This window comes from Populus nigra, chromosome 17 (genome assembly GCF_951802175.1).
Source record: "Populus nigra chromosome 17, ddPopNigr1.1, whole genome shotgun sequence".
NCBI classification, from domain to species: domain Eukaryota; kingdom Viridiplantae; phylum Streptophyta; class Magnoliopsida; order Malpighiales; family Salicaceae; genus Populus; species Populus nigra.
This window is the reverse complement of record NC_084868.1, coordinates 11,569,174-11,591,463: the sequence shown is the minus strand read 5'-3', so window position 1 is coordinate 11,591,463 and position 22,290 is coordinate 11,569,174. Positions and strand designations below refer to the sequence as shown.

The 22,290-nt window shown below is 32.1% G+C and overlaps 3 protein-coding genes across 4 annotated transcripts; 2 read left to right on the top strand and 1 right to left on the bottom strand.

Moving 5' to 3' along the window:
• Window positions 1–4,097: 4,097 nt before the first annotated feature.
• Window positions 4,098–7,401, top strand: LOC133676729 (probable inactive purple acid phosphatase 16). The gene is made up of 5 exons (XM_062098462.1): window positions 4,098–4,540; window positions 5,504–5,731; window positions 5,997–6,273; window positions 6,549–6,717; window positions 7,069–7,401. Exons 1-5 carry the CDS (start codon window positions 4,225–4,227, stop codon window positions 7,279–7,281), a joined length of 1,203 nt encoding a protein of 400 aa, XP_061954446.1. The 5' UTR covers window positions 4,098–4,224; the 3' UTR covers window positions 7,282–7,401.
• Window positions 7,402–11,512: 4,111 nt separating this feature from the next.
• On the top strand, window positions 11,513–15,010 carry LOC133677156 (protein IQ-DOMAIN 12-like). 2 transcript variants are annotated; one of them, XM_062099011.1, is made up of 7 exons: window positions 11,513–11,901; window positions 12,080–12,222; window positions 12,313–12,597; window positions 13,260–13,547; window positions 13,781–13,819; window positions 13,930–14,061; window positions 14,234–15,010. In XM_062099011.1, exons 2-7 carry the CDS (start codon window positions 12,148–12,150, stop codon window positions 14,642–14,644), a joined length of 1,230 nt encoding a protein of 409 aa, XP_061954995.1. In that variant the 5' UTR covers window positions 11,513–11,901; window positions 12,080–12,147; the 3' UTR covers window positions 14,645–15,010. The 2 variants fall into 2 exon arrangements, with proteins under 2 accessions (XP_061954995.1, XP_061954996.1); XM_062099012.1 differs by having other exon boundaries at window positions 14,208–14,445.
• Window positions 15,011–15,816: 806 nt separating this feature from the next.
• Window positions 15,817–17,868, bottom strand: LOC133677582 (glucan endo-1,3-beta-glucosidase, basic isoform-like). Its single transcript, XM_062099660.1, has 4 exons — window positions 17,776–17,868; window positions 17,655–17,685; window positions 17,254–17,567; window positions 15,817–16,071 (listed from the first exon to the last, which is right to left on the bottom strand). The coding sequence occupies exons 1-4, from the start codon at window positions 17,866–17,868 to the stop codon at window positions 15,817–15,819; spliced, it is 693 nt and encodes a 230-aa protein (XP_061955644.1).
• Window positions 17,869–22,290: the final 4,422 nt, after the last annotated feature.

Sequence of the window (22,290 nt, the reverse complement as noted above, 5' to 3'; positions counted from 1 at the left end):
TCACCACTTGTACCTTTCAATCTTACGCACGCAACCATGCATGCTTAGGATTCCACAAGATTATCTTTTATACGATGGCTATGGCAATATATTCATATTTCTCCCCCACCCCCCATCAACAACAAGCAATTGTCTCATACTTTTCTCCTCTTCTTTTTTTCAATTTCCATACCTAAGCCTTTATAACTTAATACATTCATTTATTGAATTACCAAATTGATCTTAAATAATTGTTTTTATCTATCTATATATATATATATTGATTTTAAGCTGAATTTGACCGTGTTATGTATTAATCTATTGAGCAAATTAAGTTCTATAAAGTTAATATATTTTTTAGTTCAAATTAAAATTTAATTTCAATTTAGTTCTTAGTTACAAGTTTTTAAAGTCAACCCGCAAACTTGAACTGATAGTAATAGGTATGAAATTATATAATGGGGATAGATGCCTCCTTTTTTATTTTTTTTTGCATTAGTTTGAAGATTTTCATTTTAAAGCTTCTAAATAAATTAATCCTTTGATTTTATGGAATTAACCTCTCTGTATATTCTATGGTGATGGTTTAGAGATGCTAATCACTATCGATTTCTTTATTATGGCAGCAACAGTTTTTATATTTTTAATGCCCAACAAGAAGGTTTCTGGGTTATACAAGTGACTTGTTGACTCTGAATGTTTGATTGATTTTAACCCACGTAGCAAAGTCGCTGTCCTGCCTGCTGATATTTCTTGTTCTCACTTTGTTTTGTGCTGGAGCAATGCATCGACAGGGGAAGTTTATCTAGTCATTTCGGCAGCTGTTTCGGTCGGCGGGGAACGGTACGGGGGATTTAAGGTGCCGATGAACCTGAATTAATGGCGGCAACACGGCTTTTAAGTTAAAATAAAAGTGGGTGGCACCCTCAATGGACAAAAAGAATGGATGAGAACTAATAATATTTATCCTTTTCAGAAGGAAGATGTAATTATTGACGCCACTAGTCGGCCGGTGGACGCGTGGAAGGAGGGTAAAAATGGAATAATAAAAAGCTTCTCCTTTGTTGAACCAACTACGAAGAAAAATAAAGGATTGTCCGGGGACGTGCCAGCACAAGAACCAACTGTGGATTATCTTGAATTTAATTAGAAGATATTAATAATTTAGCTAACAGATGATCTACAATCTACATTCTCGGGTATCATTGTCCTAGTAAATCTGGATTGAGCAAATAAATCTTTTTTAAAAATCCGGATAGACCTGAGAAATCAATTCCAAATCCGGTAGATTTAGTATTTAGATTGGTTTGAATTGAAGAAAAAAAAGTAGTTGATTCGTGATCCAACCGATCCGGATAAAATCTTATGAAAAATCTATCGAATATTTTATAAAAATTGATCAAAATTTGTTTATTTAGTAAAAATTAAATTAATTTAAATCAACTTGAATTAATTTTTACTATATATGATTTTAGTTTTATTTTGGATTGACTTCAAATTAAATTTTAAAATCATATTTAAAGCTTCACATCTTATTTTTATTATTTAAAAAATTATTAAAACCTCAACAAAAAAAGGATCTAGAATCTACTTTTCTAGGTATCATTATCATAGTAAATATAGAAAAAACAAATAAATCTTAAACCTGGATCCGGTTGATTTAGAATCTAAATTAATTTGAATTGAAAAAAAATAGAAGAAGTAGTTGATTCAGGACCTGATTGGCCCAGTAAAACCTTATAAAAAATTCATTGATTGTTTTTAAAAAATTTTAGTCAAAACAACTTTATTTTGTTTATTTAAAAAAAAAGATTAATCTAAGGTAACAAAAATAAATTTTTTTAATATATGATTTTGATCTTATCCCGAATCTGACTCCAGGATAAAACCTCACATCTTATTCTTACTGTTTAAACAATTGTTAATATATATATATATATATATATATATATATATATATAAAAAAAAATGGTGGATGATGGATATGACAACACTATCAACTAAAAGAAATTGATGTGTTTTTGCCTAACTAATATGTAAAAATGGATCTAGTTTTAGTGCATGACTAGATGTCATGCCTGTGCGTTGTTGTAGGTTTGTGGTATGTTTGTGTGTTGTTGTGAACTTATAAAAAAAATATAAAAAAAATCATATAGAAAAAGATTGTTGCAATTTACAATGTTTTCAAGAAAAAACTACAAACATAATTTTAGAAAAAAACATAAAAAAATAAAAGGAAAAAAAAACAATGTAAAAAAACACTGTAGCAATCTATAGTGTTTTGTGAGTAAATATACAGTTGTAATTCTCAATCAGCTCAATATTAAAAAAATAAAATTGTTAAAGATAATTTTAAAAAAAATCATACAAAAATTATAAAAACCATATGGGAAAACATTATAGCAATCCACAATGTTTTTTTTAAACTACAAAGCTAAATTCGTAACCATCTCAATATTAAAAAAATAAATTCAACAAAGATAATTTTAGAAAAAAACATGTGGAAAAATACTGTAGCAAAAAAAAAAACCATATGAGAAAACACTGTAATAATCGACAATGTTTCAAAAAAAAACTATAAAGCTAAATTCTCAACCAGTTCAATAGTAAAAAAATAAAATTAATAAAAAATATTTTGAAAAAAAAATAAACAAAATAAATAAAAAAAGAAGATATTGTTGGAAAAAAAAAACATGTGGAGAATGGAAAAAAAATATATATATATATAAAAAATTACAATACTTTTCCCACACATTTTAAAATATTATTTAATAGTTGACGAGGATACCATGAAAGATGTAGAACTTGTTGGTTTTCTTAAAGATAATCTTTGCACATTGCAGATGCCATCGCTGCGAATAACATGAATGGCCTCTTTGACTTTGCTTGTTTTTACAATCATTTTGCTATTGTCAAGGGAATAAAGGTTATATTCTTTGTTCGCAGATTTTGTATTTTGCTTGTGTACAAAGTGACCGACCTGCTTTTCAGTTCCTTTTCGCATGTATGTATGGATGCCGATAATTAGCAGAATAATGCCGATAATTACGTGCTCTCTTGCATAACCTCTCTCTCTTTTTTTCCCCCCTGGAATTAATGTTCTTGTCAACACAAAGTGAAGCATTCCGGTGAATGTTTGGTGATGTGGTTGAAATTGTACTTTTTAAAAATTAAAAAAATTAATTTTTTTATGTTTTTATATCATTTTAATATATAAATATTAAAAATAATTTTTAAAAAATAACAAAAATATTATTTTAATATATTTTCAAGTAAAAAATACTTTAAACTACGATAAGGGAATATAACCTTCCAGGAGATGCCAATGACTATACCTGTGAATCAAAGATAAGATACCTTTCCTACAATGATCCAACATCTACCTAGTTGATGGTGGGGCTAATGCACAATCTCGAAGCAAACATGATATTGTTTTTCATTTGTCTGACTAATCTATCCCTTAGAATTAAGAACCGAATACAGATAGCTATCACCCTCATTGCTGCTGTCTCTGTTTTGGAGTCCGATAAATGTTGTATTTTGAAGTATATTTTATTTTGAAATATATTTAAATAAAAGCAAATTTAATCTTGAATAAAAAGTGTTTTAAATGCACCATACATAGCTCTTCTTATTGTTTTATCATACAATGGGAAAATGGGATTTATTGCCTAATCAAAATAACTTTTTGTTCTTGTAAGATATGCCTTTATTTTATTCTTATTGCTGGAAAATGTAATAGTTAATTTTTAAAATATTTTTTATATTAAAATATATTAAAATAATTTTTTTTTATTTTTAAAAAATACAAGTAGAACTGTGTTTCGAAACACTTACCAAATCATCATAGATTGTCGAAGGATTGTTATAAGGATTCGAAATATGGGATTATACCCTCTCCAAGAATATCCTAATGTCTTTTTAAAATTTAAAATGTTTGCCTCGTAAGAATATTAAAATTAATTTTAATCTAATGAATAATAATTCAGATTTTTTTTCCCAGTAAATAACAACAAATCTCAAACATCAAATTTTTTCCCCAGTAATTTTGCATTAGCTATCTCATTCTTAATGATTTCAAATTATGATAAGCGAGGGATGTTTCAGACATTTAACACCCAATCCCCACCAGACTAAAAACCAAAAAACAGAAGAAGTGCATAGTTCCTTCGACACCACTACCAGCAACCACCCCCATCATCCTTCACAGTAACAGCTCTCCGTTTTTCTCTCCGTTCTCCGATAATGAAACGACATGCAGCTCCTTTAACCGTCTTGTCGTTCTCGTGCCTCCTTATCCTCTTACTACCAATCCTGACCGTCGGATTTGCTGATCGTCTACAAGCATACGACCCACATCCCAGTCTGCTCAAAACGGCGCTGCAGCAAGAACAAAAACCAGAGAAGATAAAGAGCCTTCGGGTACGGGAAGGGGCACCGTTTAAGATCGCGCTCTTTGCTGACCTGCATTTTGGAGAGAACGCGTGGACTGATTGGGGCCCACAACAGGACGTTAACTCCATCAAGGTCATGACCTCTGTTCTCGACGATGAATCACCAGGTGATGATATAATCCTCTCTCTAAAGTAGATATTTTACTTATTCTCTTTTGAAATGTGGCTAGCATAGCTTTTAAATTCAGCCGTCCGTTGGTTAACTTGATACTCCATCAGTTTAGATAGAGATAGTGATTCTTCAGTCATTTGGTGTCATGTGTGTTTTTGTTTTGTTTTTTTTTTTTTTTATAAATGTATTAAAATTATTATTTTTTATATTGTTATATTAAAATATATTAATTTGATATATTTTTTATAAAAAAATATTTTTAAAATGAATCCAAATATAATTAGATATCAAACAAACACTAATTCCAAACTAGATTTAATAGGGTAAATTTTAATTTAAATTATTTTAAGAAATTAATATATTATTATTTGGTAGTGAGTGTTTAATATTGTGGTATAATGTATTTTTTTAAATATATCAAAATAATTTTTTTATTTTTAATATCAATATATTAAAATTATTAAAAATTATTAATTTAATATCTTTTAAAATAAATATATTTTTAAAACGCAATTAAATACTTGTAAAATTGCAATCTCAAACAAGTAATAAATAGGGTAAATTTTAATTTAAATCATTTTGAGATTAACATGTCAGCGGATTCTTAGCCGGGTTGGATCCTAGGACGAGTACAAAGACAAATGTAAGCATGCATTGTTGCTTAATAATAATAATAATAATAGTAATAATAATAATATAATTGTTAGTAATATATCCAGCATTTGATATACACTCGGTGTGTTATAAATCCCACTTTTTTCCATGTTATGATCTTGCCTAGAATTAAATAAATTTTTTTTCTTGAATATAATGGTTGGCATAACTTGTTTAAGAGTCAATCAGAATTACCACACAAATAGGCTAATTAATTTAGTAATTTTCTTGTCGCAATGTAATTAATATGTTCTATTTTTTCTTAAATTTGAATTATAGTTAATATAATACGAGCATTTAGCAGATTTTGTGATATATCTCGGGGATGTAATAACGGCAAACAACATACCGATTGCAAACGCAAGCTTGTATTGGGATAAAGCAATATCTCCAACGAGGGCAAGGGGCGTACCATGGGCTAGTGTCTTTGGTAATCACGATGATGCACCATTTGAGTGGCCAATGGAGTGGTTTTCTTCTGCTGGAATTCCTCCTATTCATTGCCCTGCACCTAACGCATCATCATGCTCAGGTGAGACTGGAGAGTTTTAACCTCCAAGCTATGGAAGTGGAATAATTAATAATTTCTTGATAGCCCATTAAGCCTGTTTTTTACTTTGTAGTTCCTGTTTCCCAAGATTATTGTTCCTGTTTCCTTTTCCTTTTCCTTTTCCTTTTGAGATTGAGAGTCTTTCTTTGAGCTAGTGTACGGCAATGGGCTAGTATGTTTGTTGCTGTTTCTTTTTAGCGAGATTGATGTTAGCTTTTCTTACATAGGGGTACAATTTCCGTTCCAGGGGAAAGGTACTGTAGCTTTACAGGCACACAACGGATAGAGCTAATGAAAAAGGAGATTGAGCATAATCTCCTAACGTTGTCTAAAAATGGCCCGAAAGATTTGTGGCCAAGTATATCCAACTATGTCCTCCAGCTCTCATCATCAGATGATCCAGAGTCACCAGTTCTGTTCATGTATTTCCTAGACTCTGGTGGCGGATCCTATCCTGAAGTTATTTCAAATGCTCAAGCAGAATGGTTCCAGCATGTATCGGAGGAGATCAACCCTGATTCAAGGTACCAGTCATGTGTTAACATAAGTGAGTTGGACTCCTGGGGCTATGGCCTGCCTTGTTCTAGCGTGGCCAGTAGCCAGGCAGAGGAGGATTAGTCGTGGTAGACCCGAAAGATCACATAAATGCCCCACATCATAAGTAAAAGTGATAAAGCCAAATGGGGTCCCTATTGATTTTAATGCGCGGGATGTGAAACAATGCTGGCCTAAAATTATATGGAACAAACTGGGAATTTCATTAACCATGTGTTCCCCCCCCCCCCCTCCTTTTTAACAGGGTTCCTGAGGTTATCTTTTGGCATATACCAAGCAAAGCTTACAAGAATGTGGCTCCCAGGTTAAGGATCCACAAGCCTTGTGTTGGTTCCATGAACAAAGAAAAAGTTGCTGCTCAAGAAGCTGAATTCGGTATCATGGACATGCTAGTTAAACGGTCTTCTGTCAAGGTGAGGTCCTGCTCAAGAAACAATGTTCAATGCTTAAAATTAACTCACACTTCCAAGCCATTGTGGAAGGTTGAAAATTTAGGATAATGGAGTAACTCTGGAGCATTGTGTTCTATAGTCTTTCTTCAAAAGTTGAAGGAAGGTTATTGAACAAATAACTTACAGTTCCAACGAGTTTTGACAACCCAATAAAGAAGCAAGTCTTCATGGTAGGGGGACCAGATAGAGGACGTGCTACCTGTCGATAAGTTTTGTGGAAGTTGAAGCTCAAATAAAGTTGTCCATCTGCTTTAAATTTTGACAAAGCCAAATGGGGGTCCCTATTGATCGTACTTCTTTGGTTTGTGGCAGGCAGTATTTGCAGGACACAACCATGGATTGGACTGGTGCTGCCCCTACAAGAAACTTTGGCTATGTTATGCTAGGCATACTGGTTATGGTGGCTATGGAAATTGGCCTAGAGGAGCTAGAATTCTGGAGATTAATGACCGGCCCTTCTACATCAAGTCATGGATAAGGATGGAAGATGGAAATGAACACAGCCAAATTGTCTTGAGTCCTTGACAGGTCACCTCTGTAATACTACTGTCAATGGAGAGGAAAAAACCTCCTGTTATCAACTTGTGTGTAATGGTGGTAATGCTCTTTTCCCCACCTCTTTATTTAAAGAAATTCAGCCCCAAACGCAATATGGTAGAAGTGTAGACTGGTCAGAATGGATGAACGCGTCTAGACATGGAAAAGGCTTGTCAAGCATATCATTCCAGCACATGCTGGTGCTCACGTTAGCATCTCCCATCACCGTATAAGAATTTCTGGAAATGAAAAAGAATCACTAGTCATCTATTTTTTTATAAAAATATATAATTTTTTAAAAATTATTTTTTATATTAACATATTAAAACACAAGCGTGGCCACAATGAAAAAGAAGCTAAAAAATGCTTTCCATCTGTATAGTTAGTTTCAATTTTGAGTACAGACAAATTATTTTTTAATTTTTAATTTCAACTGGGTATCTTTAAGCTCTATAATTTACCAATGAAGTCTTTTCATCCATTTGATCATATACTCTATCCATGATTTCATTTATTTGTTTTTGAGCCGGACTTTGTGCCCTTCCTCCCAAATGGGATTCAGTTCTATCATGCACAAAAGACTAACTTTTTTTTATATATAAATTATTTATGAATAACATTTTTTTATTATAAATCTAAGTTAAAGTTATTTTTCAAAAACCACGTCAAACATGCTCTAACTTGAGTTCTTAGCCTTTGATTTCTTATTTTATAAAAACCCATAAAACAATTCAATATATTTTTAATTCCTTTGGGGTCATTTTTTTTATTAGCTTTCTTTTGGTTTACGTGTTGGGCTTTGCCAAAATCTAATCCAAAACTACAACTGACAGGCCACTCGTATCACCATAATACAATCTTTACGCTAAGCTCCCATTTGAGCCAGAATTTGATCTTGAATTACCCAGTTTGCAATTCTGCTCACAATTATATGGGCTTGAGAAAGAATCAGAATTTTGCATTCCCATATGGGATCGGCTTGCTCAGCTCAAGATCTTGTGGAGGACTTGGAAGCTCGGCTCAATTGCTAACCGCCTTGTCTTTTAGGGGTTTCGGGCGTTTGGCAGTGCGGTTAACAAGCTGTTTTCTTAAATTTATTTTTTTTGCGCTTAAAATTACTCTATTTTTAATATTTTTGATCGTTTTAATATGTTGATATTAAGAATAAATTTATATATATAAAAAAACATTATAATAATGTATTTATGAGCAAAAAAACACCTTGTAATGCAACTTTTACCATATTTTTAAACAAGCCCTTCAATTATCACAAGAATGCTCGATCTAAGAATCAATTACACATTTACATTGTTTGATGTCTCAATGATGATGTGATTAGGAAAATTGATTAAATAATTAAAATACTCCAAAGCATGTTATGCTTTCTTTATCCTGTAATTAATTGTTTTAGTTGCACTTTGTGATTATTCATATAATCTGGATCATTATGTTGCATGGTTTTCTTTCAAGGGACCATAGTTTTCTTTCGACTTCCTAGCAGGGACTAGGGATCATAGCAGGGTATGGCTAGAATTGTCGAGACTCGAAACTCAGATAAAGCTAATTTGTACCTCAACTTTTTTGATAGGGACAAATGGGTCCGTACTCCATTGGATTTTGGCAGGCAAGAACTTGGAGGACATGCCCATGGATTCGATTAGCTCAGCCCTCTGCAAGAAATCAAAAGGTTCTGGCTGTGCTTTCGATGGCATACTGCTTATGATGGCATATATACACACACAAGGACGGCAGAAATGAGTTAAATTGAGTGTACAGGAGCTATGGTGCTATGACCTAGAAAAATTGAGCATCCCTTCTTTATTAATTCATCAATTACTCTCATCCATTATGCTGTGACTTCTTAAATTAGTGTTTTTTTCCTCTTTAAATTGTTGTTTATTTTAAAAAATATCAAATTTGTTTTTTTAAATGTTTTTATATATTTTTGATATATTAATGTTAAAAATAAAAAAAAAATCTAGATTTTCAATTGAAAGATACTTTAATTAAAAACCATCATATATCACAATATCAAATGCATACTAAATTATATTCGACATGAATCAAAATTTTTAAAGGAAAAATATTGAAGTATAGATTAAGAGGTGAAGGCAGGGAGGGAGGGAGGGAGGGGAGGTCAAAATCTGTGGATTTTCTAACGTCGGAAAAGCAGTGTACGGTGTAGTCAATTACGAGACAAATAATCTATCAGTCAAGATCATGGATGTGCTTTACGTTAAATGTCTGTCTCCTCACTCTCTGACATTTAACAGAACCAATTCATTTCCGTACCTCAATTTGACTCTTTTCTAGCTTGCCTCCTGCTTTTCACCCTTCCATTTCTCTCCAATTTCCTTTTTTTTTTCCCTCACACAACTACTTAAGATTACATGATTAAGCAGTTTTTTAAAATATTTTTATTTGAAAATTTATTGAGTAGTTTTTTTAAAAAAAAATTTATTTTTGATATTAACATATCAAAAATAAAAAAACTAATTTAAAATAAAAAAAATATTTATATTTTTCTATTAATTACTCTCTATCTATTTTAAAGAAAAAATAAATATATACCAGGTAAGATATTCTTATTACTTTGGTGAGTAATAAATTTCATTTTTTTTTTATATTTGTCTTTTTCTATAAAATAGATAAAAAAAAAATAAAGACAAATTGGGCAACCATAAAATTAAAATAAATAATGAATTAGCTTGGTAATAATTTTTTTTTTGATGAAATAACACACTTATGATTTAGAATTACCATATTTAAATGATATCACATTTCATAAGTGTGATATTTTATAACTACAATATTAATTATATTTTATGAACTAATCGACTAGTTTATACAATCAGCTTACAAATTAAGAATTCACCCCCCGCATTACACCCTCCTCTCCAAAAGTTCCTCCACCACATCATCCAATTACACCACCACAACCACCATCCTTGTTCATAGTTCCAGCAACACCACCTAATCATCCATTCCATGCACCACCACCACCCCCGTCACATTCCTCCACCTTCTCCCCCTCGTGTTATTCCACCTCCACTACTAACACCAGGGCATCGATCATTCAACTGTTATAACTGTTGTCTTTGTCTCACTTGCTGGTCCATTCTTTCCTGCACTCCTCTCAGTGGCTCTTTGCTTCTTCATCAAGTAGAAAAGGAAGAAAACAGCTTCGAAAAATGAGATCCTAGAGTTCAATGAGCATACTGAAGTCCAAGGAGCCATTGTTCCAAGTCCACACATGCTGAGAAAATCCCAAATCTATCCTAAGTTGGCTGACGATCGTCGCTGGAACATCCTCTTCTTAGTCTAATCAACACTGTATGGAGCACATGCCTGATTGAAACACAAATAAATAAAATAAATGGCAATATAATTGTATATTCCTTGTCAACAATTACCAATATTCCTAGCTACTCTGGGAAGTACTCACGTAAGATTATTTACATGAATAAGGCTCAGCCAATTAATTGATAGATTCGGTTCATACAAAATTATTATTGATGTAGTAGTTATCAGCGATATTAATTAAAATTTTATTATGATTTTAATTATAATATAAATTTAAATGTTACGATTATAAAATGTGACATCATTTAAATAACTTGATTCTCAATAACGTTATGTAAAATCGTGTTGTATAGCCAAATTTTTTTTGAAGAATATTATTCTACCTAAATTTAAAAATAACTATGCTAATTTTATGATTTATCCAAAAAGTAACTAATATGGTTAGTTTTTGAATTTATTTTGCAAGATGCATATAGGGAAATATGATAAATATTTTTTAAAATATTTTTTACTTAAAAATTTATTATTTTTTTTAAAAAAATTTTATACATTACATCAAAATAATCTAAAAATATTTAAAAAATTAATCTTAAAATAAAATTTTTAAAATTTAATGAAAATCCTGAACTTTCTTACAATTGTACCGTAAACCTTTTAAAAAAGGATTATAATAGAGTTTTGTCTTCTCCTTGTTTTTTTTTTTTTTTTTTAAGATTAATGTCAGTTTTCAGTTAGTTTATGTATATTTTGATTATTAATCTTATAAATTTTAAAATTAATAATTATATAAAATTTTAATAATTTTTAAATTTATAAAATTCAAATTAATAATTTTTTTTAAAAAAATTTAAAATCTAATTAATTAAACTACAACACTCTAAATTATGCTTATGCGCCACTTTTCTTACTTAGCTAATGATGATGATAAACCCTTGAAAACAGCAACTTCAACAAAGAAGAAAAACCCCATTGGAACTTTGCTTCCATTTGTTTTTTTTAACATCACGAAGTAAGGAAATCTTGAACTTTCCATAAGGTTTCAAGATTCAATCTTGTTTTTCCAATGGTTTTCTTATATTTTTGATAATGCTCTAAGAAGTAAGATTTTTGGCACTAGTGTATGTTTTTTCTTTTCTTTTTGTTTCTACCAGTTCTTGATGCCTTTGCCTTTCAGAGTTGGATGTAACAGATTCCAGAATTTGTTCAAGATATTGTTTTTCAGTCTTCAATTGTAATTGTCAACTGAGAAAAGTAAAAATAAAAAGAAGGGAAGTTACTGAATTTGATGTTAATGTGTCCGGAAAGGTGAGGCTGGAAATGGATGTATTGGCTTTGTTTCCTAGGGCATTTCCTTGAAATAATTTATGTTCTCTTTTCTTTTTTCCCCTATCTCCCTAACTTTTCCTGCTAGGGATGTCACTACTGACAGTTCTTTATAAATTTGGTCAAGGATTTATGGTTTTTTTTTGTGTGGAAATTTTAGGTGTACTTGAAGAAAATATGATGGTGTTCATTGAGTTTTGTTAAAGTGATTGATTTCATATATCTTCAATGGCAAGGAAGAAGAGGTGGTTTGGTTGGGTGAGAAGGCTATTTGTCTCTGAGCAAAAACCAAAAGCAGAAAAGGTTGATGCTTCAAGGAATCTTTTTGTTTCTTTAACTGAGATCTTGCATTTCTTTCTGGTTAAATTTTCTGCTTAATTTTAACCGATTCAGAAATCAAAGAGGTGGAAATGGGTTCTTGGAGGGCTCAAGGTCAAACAATGCCTTGCACTTCCAGCACCACAGAGAACAGTCAGTGAAGCATCAGAAACACAAAAAAAGTATGCTTTGACTGTTGCCCTTGCAACAGCAGCTGCAGCTGATGCTGCTGTTGCCGCTGCTCATGCTGCAGCTGAGGTTGTCCGGCTCACAGGTGCCTCACATCCTTCCCATCATTTCACCCAAGGAGTGGAAACTTTGGCTGCCATTACAATACAAAGCGCTTTCCGTGCATATCTTGTGAGCTCTCTGAAATCCGTGTTCTATTTTGCGACATAACTCTTTAATTAGTTTTTCATCTTGGTTTTTGTGGGTTATGCTATATCTTGTTAAAACTTCTTGAGTTCGTATAAGTTGTTGTTGACATTGCATTCAAGATAGACTGCAATTTCTCTAACCGTCGAATTTAATCCCCTTTTGTACTTCACGTGAGATCAATTTTATGATTTGTGCATGCAAGATGGATGAGATTTTGATCGAGTACAGGAGAAAATTCCAGTCGCGGTTTAAACTCTAAAGTTGTCCCATGAGGAAATAATCTTCCGCAAGTATATTACAATGTTGCGCAGAGAATGATTTCATCATTTGAAAACTTCTAAGTCTAACAAGGAAAAATTCTTATTATACCTCTCGTAGTTCACTCATTACATTAATAAACATTAAACAGCACTTTCAGCAGCGTATTCTGAGAAGTTTGCTACTATTTTGGTCTGAACTTCTGTAAAGAAAGATGCTATATTTTTTTTCTTATGAATCAAATTTAAGCTCAAAAAGTTTTGGCAGAGTGTGGATTAAGCAAGTTGTGTAACCTGATTATAAAACCAGAAATTTGTCAAATTATTGGCTCTGCTAAAAAAACATGCCACACTGCCTTATTTGGGTTTTCAATGGGATTGAAACAGGCAAGAAAAGCCTTACGAGCACTGAAGGGATTGGTGAAGCTTCAAGCCATTGTTCGTGGACAAGTTGTTAGACGCCAAGCACTCATCAAATTGAAACATTTTCCATCAAATGCAAAAATGCGGTCAGAAGTCCAGGCAAAAGGCATTACTGCAGATGGATTTTGTAAAAGCGGTGAAAATAAACATTTTGTCAAGTCAAGGAAGGAGGTGCAAGAGAAGGAAACTAAGGTAGGAGAGATGATCTTGCAGCTCCTCAAGTCAAAGGAGGTGGTTGAGAAAGAACATAAGGTATGGAGGATTATTTGAATAAAGTTCTTATGTTTCCTGTGGCTCATGCTTGTTAGAGTGTATTCAAAAGAAAATTAAAGAAAGAATGAGAATCTATAGACAAGAAAATGATTTTTAAGAAGCCATTTTATTTTCTGTTATGTCTAGGATATTTTCTCTCTTTGGAGAATGAAAAACATGATCTTTGACTGAGCTTCATGTGATTAACAATATCCTTGATTTTGTCTGTTCAGGGGAAGAACGATAAAAGAGAAACTCAAACAGATCATATGGTAAAATCTAATACCTGATTGACATGAACGAGCCTGCACATTCAAATTTGTGTAGGATGCTGAATTCTGCTGCTCAATTTGATTCATTTCAACTTTTTTTCATTGGGCAGCTTGTATTGAACAGCCAAAAGAGTTGGAATTTTAGCTTGCGTTCGAAGGAAGATGTGGAAGCTCTGTTGTTAAAAAAGCAAGAGGCTAACATCAAAAGAGAGCGAATGATGAAATACTCATTTTCCAACCGGGTAACTTAATCTTAAATTCCCTTTCCAGTTGCACTCTCTTTAGTTACTGCTTACAATAGGGAAATGAAAAAAGGAAAGAAAGAAATAGAGTTATTCAATCTATTGACAACCAAATTAAGCATTAGTCCTTTTCTTCTTATGTTCAGATTCTGCAACATAATTTTTCTTTCAGGAGAGAGGAAATGGTCTATTCGAAGAATCGCAACTCGCCAAGGAAAGTGGTAGACAGAATCACCAGATAAAACAGTGGCCGAACAAAGAGGCCTATAATAGAGAAAGGATGGAGAATTTGAAATCAGCTGCCATCTCTAATTTGTTTACTGGTGATATATTCAGCCCAGCACAAGTTAAGACCAGAAGTACCCGAAAACAAGACTTTATAGAAGGGTTGAATACACCTGTGTCCTTCCCCAGAAGATCATTTGGCAGCATGCGACCAAGTTTGGCTGGAGACGGTAATTCCTTGCCAAATTCCCCAGTTTTTCCTACTTACATGGCTGCAACGCAATCTGCAAAGTTAAAGGCAAGGTCGATGAGCACACCAAAGCAACGAGAAGGATTTCAAGATTCTTGCTTTGAGTAGAACTTGCCATGCAAGAATGGACTCTATCTCTGGTCTTCATATAATGGTGAATCGTTTGGAATTAGAAGAAAAACTTGCAGCATCTCCACGCTGTGCTGTAGACTTCATTTTAATCTTTGGAGTCCATAACTAATTACTATATTCCTTTTCTTATCCGGTTTTCCACCTTTGTTTTTATTTTTCCTTTTTGGGTGGAGATCAAGTATGTGTTGGTGCTCATTTGACACCAAGTTGTCATGAGAAATAGTCGTTGAATCCTCAATGTAAAGTTTTACGTGTGTTAAAAAAGAAAGAAGAAGAAGCTTGTAATGAAACTCTTTCAGTACATGTCTGATCATTATCCAAACCAGCCAAAACTTGTTTGTGCTCTGTTTCTCTACGTACATTAGAGTTGGACACGAATTATCTTTCAGCCTGCAAGAACACAGCTTCATGACCATGGATGATATATCTGTAGCTATGAACAATTTATCTTAAATATTTCGACGGTTATTTGTTCATGTTTTGTCATTGAAAATATTTGTGGTACAATTTGCTTCGCATCCTGCAAAATGCTGTTCAGGGTTCATTACTGGTGCATCATAGCCTCTGTGATGCAGGATTTTCAATTACAGCACCTAAATACTATGGCTTACAAGTTATGACAAATTTGAATAGGTTAGCCTCACTTGAAGTTGATTGGTCTACTTTACAAACCTACAAGGTTATCTTTGAGAAAAAACAAAAATTACAGAACTGGTGAAACTGTCTAAATAACTCCAATTAGGACCAAGCCAAATAGACATGCCTGTAGAATTATATATATATTTTATAAACTTTTCTGGTGATATTTGCGTTGTCGTGCTTCTGCAGTTTCATATAATGGTTAACCCCACAATAACTTCAAGAGTACAGCAAAGATTTTGGATTAAAATCATCGAAGCTATATAATAAATGATATTCACTAGACTTAAACAAACTATTATTTATTCTTGATTTATTCGAAGATCATATGATGCTATAGAAACATAAGTTTATTAGAAAGAGGAGTTTTCTTGCACAAAATAAATGGCCTGGCATATTCCCCGAATACACATATCATGCTGTTTCTAGTTAAGTTGAATTGGGTACTTCGGCTGTTTGCTTGGAAGAAAGAGCCCCCGGAATTTCTCTGATTCCGGTCGTTTTTTATTCTAGTCAAACGTTGCTAAGATGTAAGTTTCAATCGGCTTTCCGGGCCTCTTTGTAGTGCCATTCTTCATTAGTTGAACCAGGTTTGTGCTGTAAATTCTTGCATTATCAATGTTGGTTTCTGGTCCTCCTCCAGCTGAGGGCCAACCGCTCTCTGATAAAACAATCTCCAAGGAACCTCCACCAGCCCTCTCAAGTGCAGAGTAAAAAGCATCCGACATAGCAACAAAAATATTAGGGTATTGAAACGGTGGATACTGCACTATAACAGATGGATCAAGTAAGGAAAGTGAACATAATTAAGAGGAATCTGCGTGTTTCCGGAATAACTGAAGTACGGGCAAATGTTTACGAGTAATAACGAATGGTTTGTGACCAAAAAGCTAATAACAGGGGCTATAAGTGATTGGCATGCTGGGTTGAAAAAGCCATGTGATGGAGGATAGGACTCTCCGAGCAAGGGCGGAGGGAAAGAAAGGCTTGGGTGGGCTCTAGCACATATCAAGATTTTATCAGTATTTTTTTGACTAGTTTTATATAAAAAAATTTTGTAATTCTTGATTGGATTATCAAAAAATTCTGAAAATTTACATGAAGCCTTCTAATATGATGCTCTAGTTTGGTTTAAAATTTCAGAAGTTTTGGAGAAATTCAAAAATTTGATAAAAAAATCATAATTTGACCAGTTTTACGTTATTGGGTGTAATTTTCAATCTGACCATTAAATTGAGCTGAAATTTTACGAGGGATCTTAAAATAAATTGAATAAAATCTGGTTAAAATTTTAGGATGAACAAAGTTTGGTAGTGCTAAAAAAAAACCGTCAAATAAAAGCAAAACGACTCATTAAGGGTAAAATGGTTATTTGCCATTAAAAAATAAAACAAATCAATTCTTCCTTCCTTTTATATGTTGCTGACTGAGCATAAGCAGAATAGGAAAAGAAAGAAAAGAAAAGGCAAGAGAGAAAGAGAGAAAAGTAAGGGAAAAATATAAAAAAAAAATCCAAGAAAAAAAATAAGAAAAGTGAGAGAATAGCCTTGTAAACTTACAAAGTCCAATTTATAAAACACTAACCTAAGAAAGAATCAAGTGAAGAAAGGAGGAACCGAGATAGGAAAAATATTTAATTATTTTGTTTTTCAGTTGACATAAGATTGTTATTTTATTCCGGTTGAGGGGTTGTTACAATATCAATTTAGATTCGATTATAGATGAATTATATTCCACAAAACATCGAAGGATGTAATTTCAATAATGAATTTATTTTTACTTTCAATTTAATTTTATGTATTTTCAAATTTATTTTTTAATATTTTGATTAGTGTATTTGAATTAAAACTTTGTCAACTTTAAAAATTCATATACATAAATTAGTAATTTATCTTAAAAATATTTATATATTTATTTAATAGCTCAGGACAAGAAAAATTTCTGGCTCCGCGCTTGTCTCCAAGTGCACCAGCAATGGTAGGAGTAGTGACTTTGGTTCGATTCCTTAGACCAGCAGCAGAAATTGAATTATGAAGGTTTTGAATGGCAGAGAAAAATGCTGAAGCAAATGGATCAGCCGGTCTCTCTTCATTTCCAACAGCAATATATCTGAACCTGACATTAGTGTATCTTATCACATTGTTTTGCACCCATGCATCTGCATTGTCTTGACTGGAAGCGAGGTTTGGAATGTCAATGTCTGGAACACCAAGGACGAGCTCGATGATGGAGCCTCCACCAGCTTGAAGAGTTGCTGGGTCTGGATCATAGATTCTTATTATTCTTTGTATATTGTACTGGTTGGAGAGAGCTATAACTTCTTGCGCGGGTGGTAATTAAATGTCACCTCCATAATCAACAAGCTCCCGTTTGAGCATCTGCAATACATTAAGAAATAAGTTAATCTGGAATACTGATACAGATTATTTGAGTTTAGGCATGAATTTTTGGCAAATGTAGAAGTGTACGTCCTCGATCGTGGTGGTGAGCATGCACGCGTCCGTGGACGTGTTTGTGTGTGAGAGAGAGGAGGCCAGACCTGTTGTGCGCAGGCAACCCATTAGTAGCCCAGGAAGCAGAATTATGGAAATCATTGAAGAGGTTTTATGAGATGCACAGGATTTAGCCCAACACTTTCTCTTGGCTGCCCTTTTACAAAGACTTGAGATTTTCACTGAGGCCAATCCCACTCACCACCAACTTGTATTTTGGGCACCGTATATATTGAAGACTTGGCAGAGAAAATGTACAGAAAGTAAACAGTATTGTATAATCTTTTTACCCACTAGGTACCAACAACTTGTATTTTGTTCTATGAGTTTTTTGAGAAAATACATATATTTTTAATTATTTTTATTTCTTCTTCTTTAGTTTTAGTTTAAGTTTAAGATTTTTTTTATTTTTTATTTTTCTATTTAATAATAATAGGGTTTTCTATTTTTTTTTCTTTGTGATAGCTTTTAGTATAAAAAGAATCAAATATTTATATAGCATTTCCATAATTACTGTGTTTTTGGTCTTTGAGAGTATTGATTTATAACGGAATATGCGGCCTTTAAAATTCTTGACTTTAATAAATCTTGTAATTTTTTGTTCTTGATTGCATTAGATAATATTAGAACCCAATGATCCTGGCTTAGCTGTTATGTGTTGTTATTGAAAATTTTAATGGTAAGATCTACGATGAGGTGACATGTACAAATGTATTAAAGACTCATGATGGAGTAGTCTATACATAAAAAAATCGTTGGTTTTTCAACTGAAAAGATTCTACTTGAAAAATATTATATTGGACGTTTTCATGGTGTAGTAGGTTTTGCTTTAAAAATATTATATACCATATGTTTAATTAGAGAGAGCTTGTGGAAAAAATAAATATATTTTTTAATTATTCTTATTTCTTCACTTTAAATTTAGGACATTTTTTATTTATTTTCCTATTCATTATTAATATGATTTTCTAGTTTTTTTTTTCTTCCAAGTCAATGTTTATAATAACCATTTTTACAATTGAGACTTGGATGGACAAAATTAAGTATTTTAGGGGTATGACTGTAATTATCATGTTTTGGTCTTTGAGTACCTATAATTTTTTTTTAGGGTTTTAGCTTATAACAAAATCGACTAAGTAAAACTACAGAATGGTTAATTTCGTGAACTGCTAACACATGAAAGATTAAATCTTGAAAATTAAGGATTCTGACTACTCTTCAATGTTGTTTCTTTGTGCCGATGATAGGGTTGAAAAGGAGATGCAGCATGGTGACCCATCTTGCTTTATACGAGCTCTTTAGATTAGAGGCAAATTCTCTGAGGACGTACAGAACAATTCATGGTTGCTGTGACTCTAGGAAAAGAAAAGGAGTGAAGAATAAATTATAGAACTTGTTATCTAAAGTGAATTTTGATTGAGGAGGAACTAGGTATTTGGTTGGGACTGCAACACGATTGATCCTTTTTTTTATGAAAAAAAAAATCAAGATGATATAAATGTTCTCAAAAATAAAATAAAAAATCTAAGATTTTGGTTATTGATTTCAATGAGTTTAATAAGTTTAAATAATTTAATAATATGATTAGAAGATAAAATATTGACAGCAAATAAAGAAAAAAAAACAACAATAATTCAATGCAAAAAATGAACGCTTGCTAATATTATAAAAATATATCTTTAAAATATTCCTAAAACATCTTAATGGTTATATTTGTTAATAAAGTAAAAAATTAACAAGAATGAGATAATTGCGTAGAAAGAAAAATAGAGAAAATATAAATCTTAATTCCCAGCGAATAAAATGACGAATGAAGAAATTGAAAAGAAAACAATTTTTAAAAGAAACTAACTTAAGTTTGTCCGAGCTAGCACATATATGAATTCTTAAAAATACATCCTTCCAATGAACCAACATGATGATTTTGTATCATCCGTCTCAAGCAAAGATCAAACCAAATCTATAAACTAGTTGTGGGATTAGAATAATCTCGTGGAAAATAGATCAAATAAAATTATAAGACTCAATTATCAAACCAACCTAATATACATTAAAGGGCATAATTAAAAAAACAATTTAAAAGCAATGAAAAAAAAAAGCTCGAGTCAACCTTGATGAACCTGTTGAATTTATGATCCAAGACATGATATTGGGATAACTCTATTAAAAAAAAGATAAAAAAATTAACCAATACCAATTTCAAAAGAACCCAATGATGAGAGATGAAATTAATTTTTTTTTTTTAAAAAGAAACAAAAAAGCAATAAAAGCCAACCCAATCAAATACTTAAGACTTGTGACACAAATCATAAGTCCAAATTACAACATAAAAGGTAAACCCAAAAAAATAATAATGTTAAATTCCCAACCAACCAAAGTATTTAGAGATGAAATTAAAAAAATAAATTAAATAAAGAATAAAAAAGAAAAAAATATAAATTTGAAAAGAATGAGGATATGAAAAGAAAATAAAATAAAATCATGATGGATGAAATTAAAAAACAATTTCAATTAAGAAATGGATAAGAAAAAATAAAAATAACAAAAAAAAAATAAGGACCAAGTTTGATATAAAAATCAAATGTCAAGGGATGAAATTAAAAAAAAAACACTCAATAAAATATTTATGACTAAATACATTGCAGTCAAAAGAATGAGAACATAATTTAATTAAATAAACAAAAAACTAGAAAGGAAAGAGGGAGGGAATAAATTTTCTCAAGTTTTTAACTTAACCATAAAATTAACAAAGAATAATTGATACCCGTTAAATTACTCATCATTTCTTTAACTCTAACATATTTAAGTTACAAAATCACACCCAATTTTATCAAGCAACCATTTAAATCAATTTTTTACCCAAATCCCAAACAAATTATAAAATACAAATTCTATATTAATACAAAAAAATTATTGTTAAAAACAAGTAAAATAATTAAATATACAAACAAATTATAAATACTATAAATAATTTTTATTAGATTAATTTAAAATATAAATGAGTGAATTTGTTTAAGTCTTGGGAGATATTTTATGCCCCATGTGCCAGTAGGTGGTGGCTGGATTTCTGGAAGTGATTCTTGGGTTTTAGTGAGAGAATGAAAGAGGCAAAGGTTTCGGGTTTTAGAGGGAGAAACATGATGCGGAGATTGCGTTTGAGTTAGCCTACCATCAGGTTATAATTTCTTTTAAAATTACTATCGGAATTTTTATTGATATTTTGATTGATGATTTGACATGTTAGAGATAATCGATGAAAGTTTTTATTTTATTTTTATTGATTTCTTCATCTACGAAGAACTTCAATTGCATGTTCTTTCGGTAAACCACAATAAAATACTGTGTCGTTGCTTTTTTTCTTCAACTCTCTGGTGGTGTACCAGCACAGAAAAGAGTGAGGTAAAAGGTTCCAGAAAGCAAGCAGAAGATAAAGACAAAAATAGAGTCCTGAAACCATGTTGCGATTAATTTTATTAGCTCTTCAATCTAACACTTACATTTGTCGATCGCTCCCAGGTTTGAATCGATTATATATATATATATATAAGAAGGCAGCCCTTTAACGCAAGCACCATGAAGTTCACGAATAAGCTGAGTGATTTAAAAAAGCTGCTGATATTGTTTTTTTATCTGAATAGGGAAATAATGCTGGTTTGCAAATGTTGTGCACAGTGTTGATTAGAAGAAGGCACAGCATCCTACCTAACGAATGATGTAATCCAATTCAATAAGGGAACAGTTTTCTGATTTTTTTACTAGAAATCCTTAAAAAATATCGTCAAGTGAGGTCCCCATTATTAATTTCTTTCTGCGTAAACTGTTACTTTCGAAGAAGCAAACTCTTTTGCATGGAATCTGTACAGCTTTGCTCCTCGGATATCCGCTTCTCAACTGTGTTGGTGATGGATTCCTGATGATACAAGATTGACCGGGGAGGGCAATGATTATACTATTGTAAACAGGTTATGTGAGCTTTCAGGTCTACTTTGTTGCCACTGCCGGCCTCGAGGCCGTGGCACCAGCTGGCAAAAGCTTGCATGACTATTGGAGCTCAAGAATCCCAGAAGTAGGGTAGGTTTTATATATATTTATGAGTCATGATTGCAGCTTGGCAGAAAATTCACATCAGATTTTTTCTGGTTTCAGAATTTATTCACTGCTTCATTTATAAAAAGAAAGAAAAAAGAAGGGTTGTTAAGAGGTTTACCAGCTCTGTAGAATCTTAGGTGCTGGATTCAAAGAGTTGAACCCAGACTGAACATAAAAATAAAAGTCAATTACAGACCACCTCAAGGCTAGCTCTAACTTATCTGAAGGTCAATCGTACATGAAACAAAGGCGAGCTGATGGCAGCCCACGCAATCTATGAGTCATGCAATGCCACAATAATTAATAGGATTAATGAATGATTAGCTCTAATTAAAGAATTAGATCACTATTTAGTTATCACGTAAGGCATATGTAACTGTAACGTCAGACTGTGGATTTACT

What these genes read in the sequence shown, in the direction of transcription:
- LOC133676729 (XM_062098462.1), top strand. Translation starts at nt 4,225, where the DNA reads ATGAAACGACATGCAGCTCCTTTAACCGTCTTGTCGTTCTCGTGCCTC. An exon ending in TCTCGACGATGAATCACCAG is followed by an intron (nt 4,541 to 5,503) that starts GTGATGATATAA and finishes AGCATTTAGCAG; the next exon opens with ATTTTGTGATATATCTCGGG. An exon ending in GAGATCAACCCTGATTCAAG is followed by an intron (nt 6,274 to 6,548) that starts GTACCAGTCATG and finishes CCTTTTTAACAG; the next exon opens with GGTTCCTGAGGTTATCTTTT.
- LOC133677156 (XM_062099011.1), top strand. Translation starts at nt 12,148, where the DNA reads ATGGCAAGGAAGAAGAGGTGGTTTGGTTGGGTGAGAAGGCTATTTGTC. An exon ending in AAAAACCAAAAGCAGAAAAG is followed by an intron (nt 12,223 to 12,312) that starts GTTGATGCTTCA and finishes TAACCGATTCAG; the next exon opens with AAATCAAAGAGGTGGAAATG. An exon ending in AATACTCATTTTCCAACCGG is followed by an intron (nt 14,062 to 14,233) that starts GTAACTTAATCT and finishes TTTTTCTTTCAG; the next exon opens with GAGAGAGGAAATGGTCTATT.
- LOC133677582 (XM_062099660.1), bottom strand. Translation starts at nt 17,868, where the DNA reads ATGGGTTGCCTGCGCACAACAGGTCTGGCCTCCTCTCTCTCACACACA. An exon ending in TCACCACCACGATCGAGGAC is followed by an intron (nt 17,686 to 17,775) that starts GTACACTTCTAC and finishes AATGTATTGCAG; the next exon opens with ATGCTCAAACGGGAGCTTGT. An exon ending in GGAGCTTGTTGATTATGGAG is followed by an intron (nt 17,568 to 17,654) that starts GTGACATTTAAT and finishes TCTATGATCCAG; the next exon opens with ACCCAGCAACTCTTCAAGCT.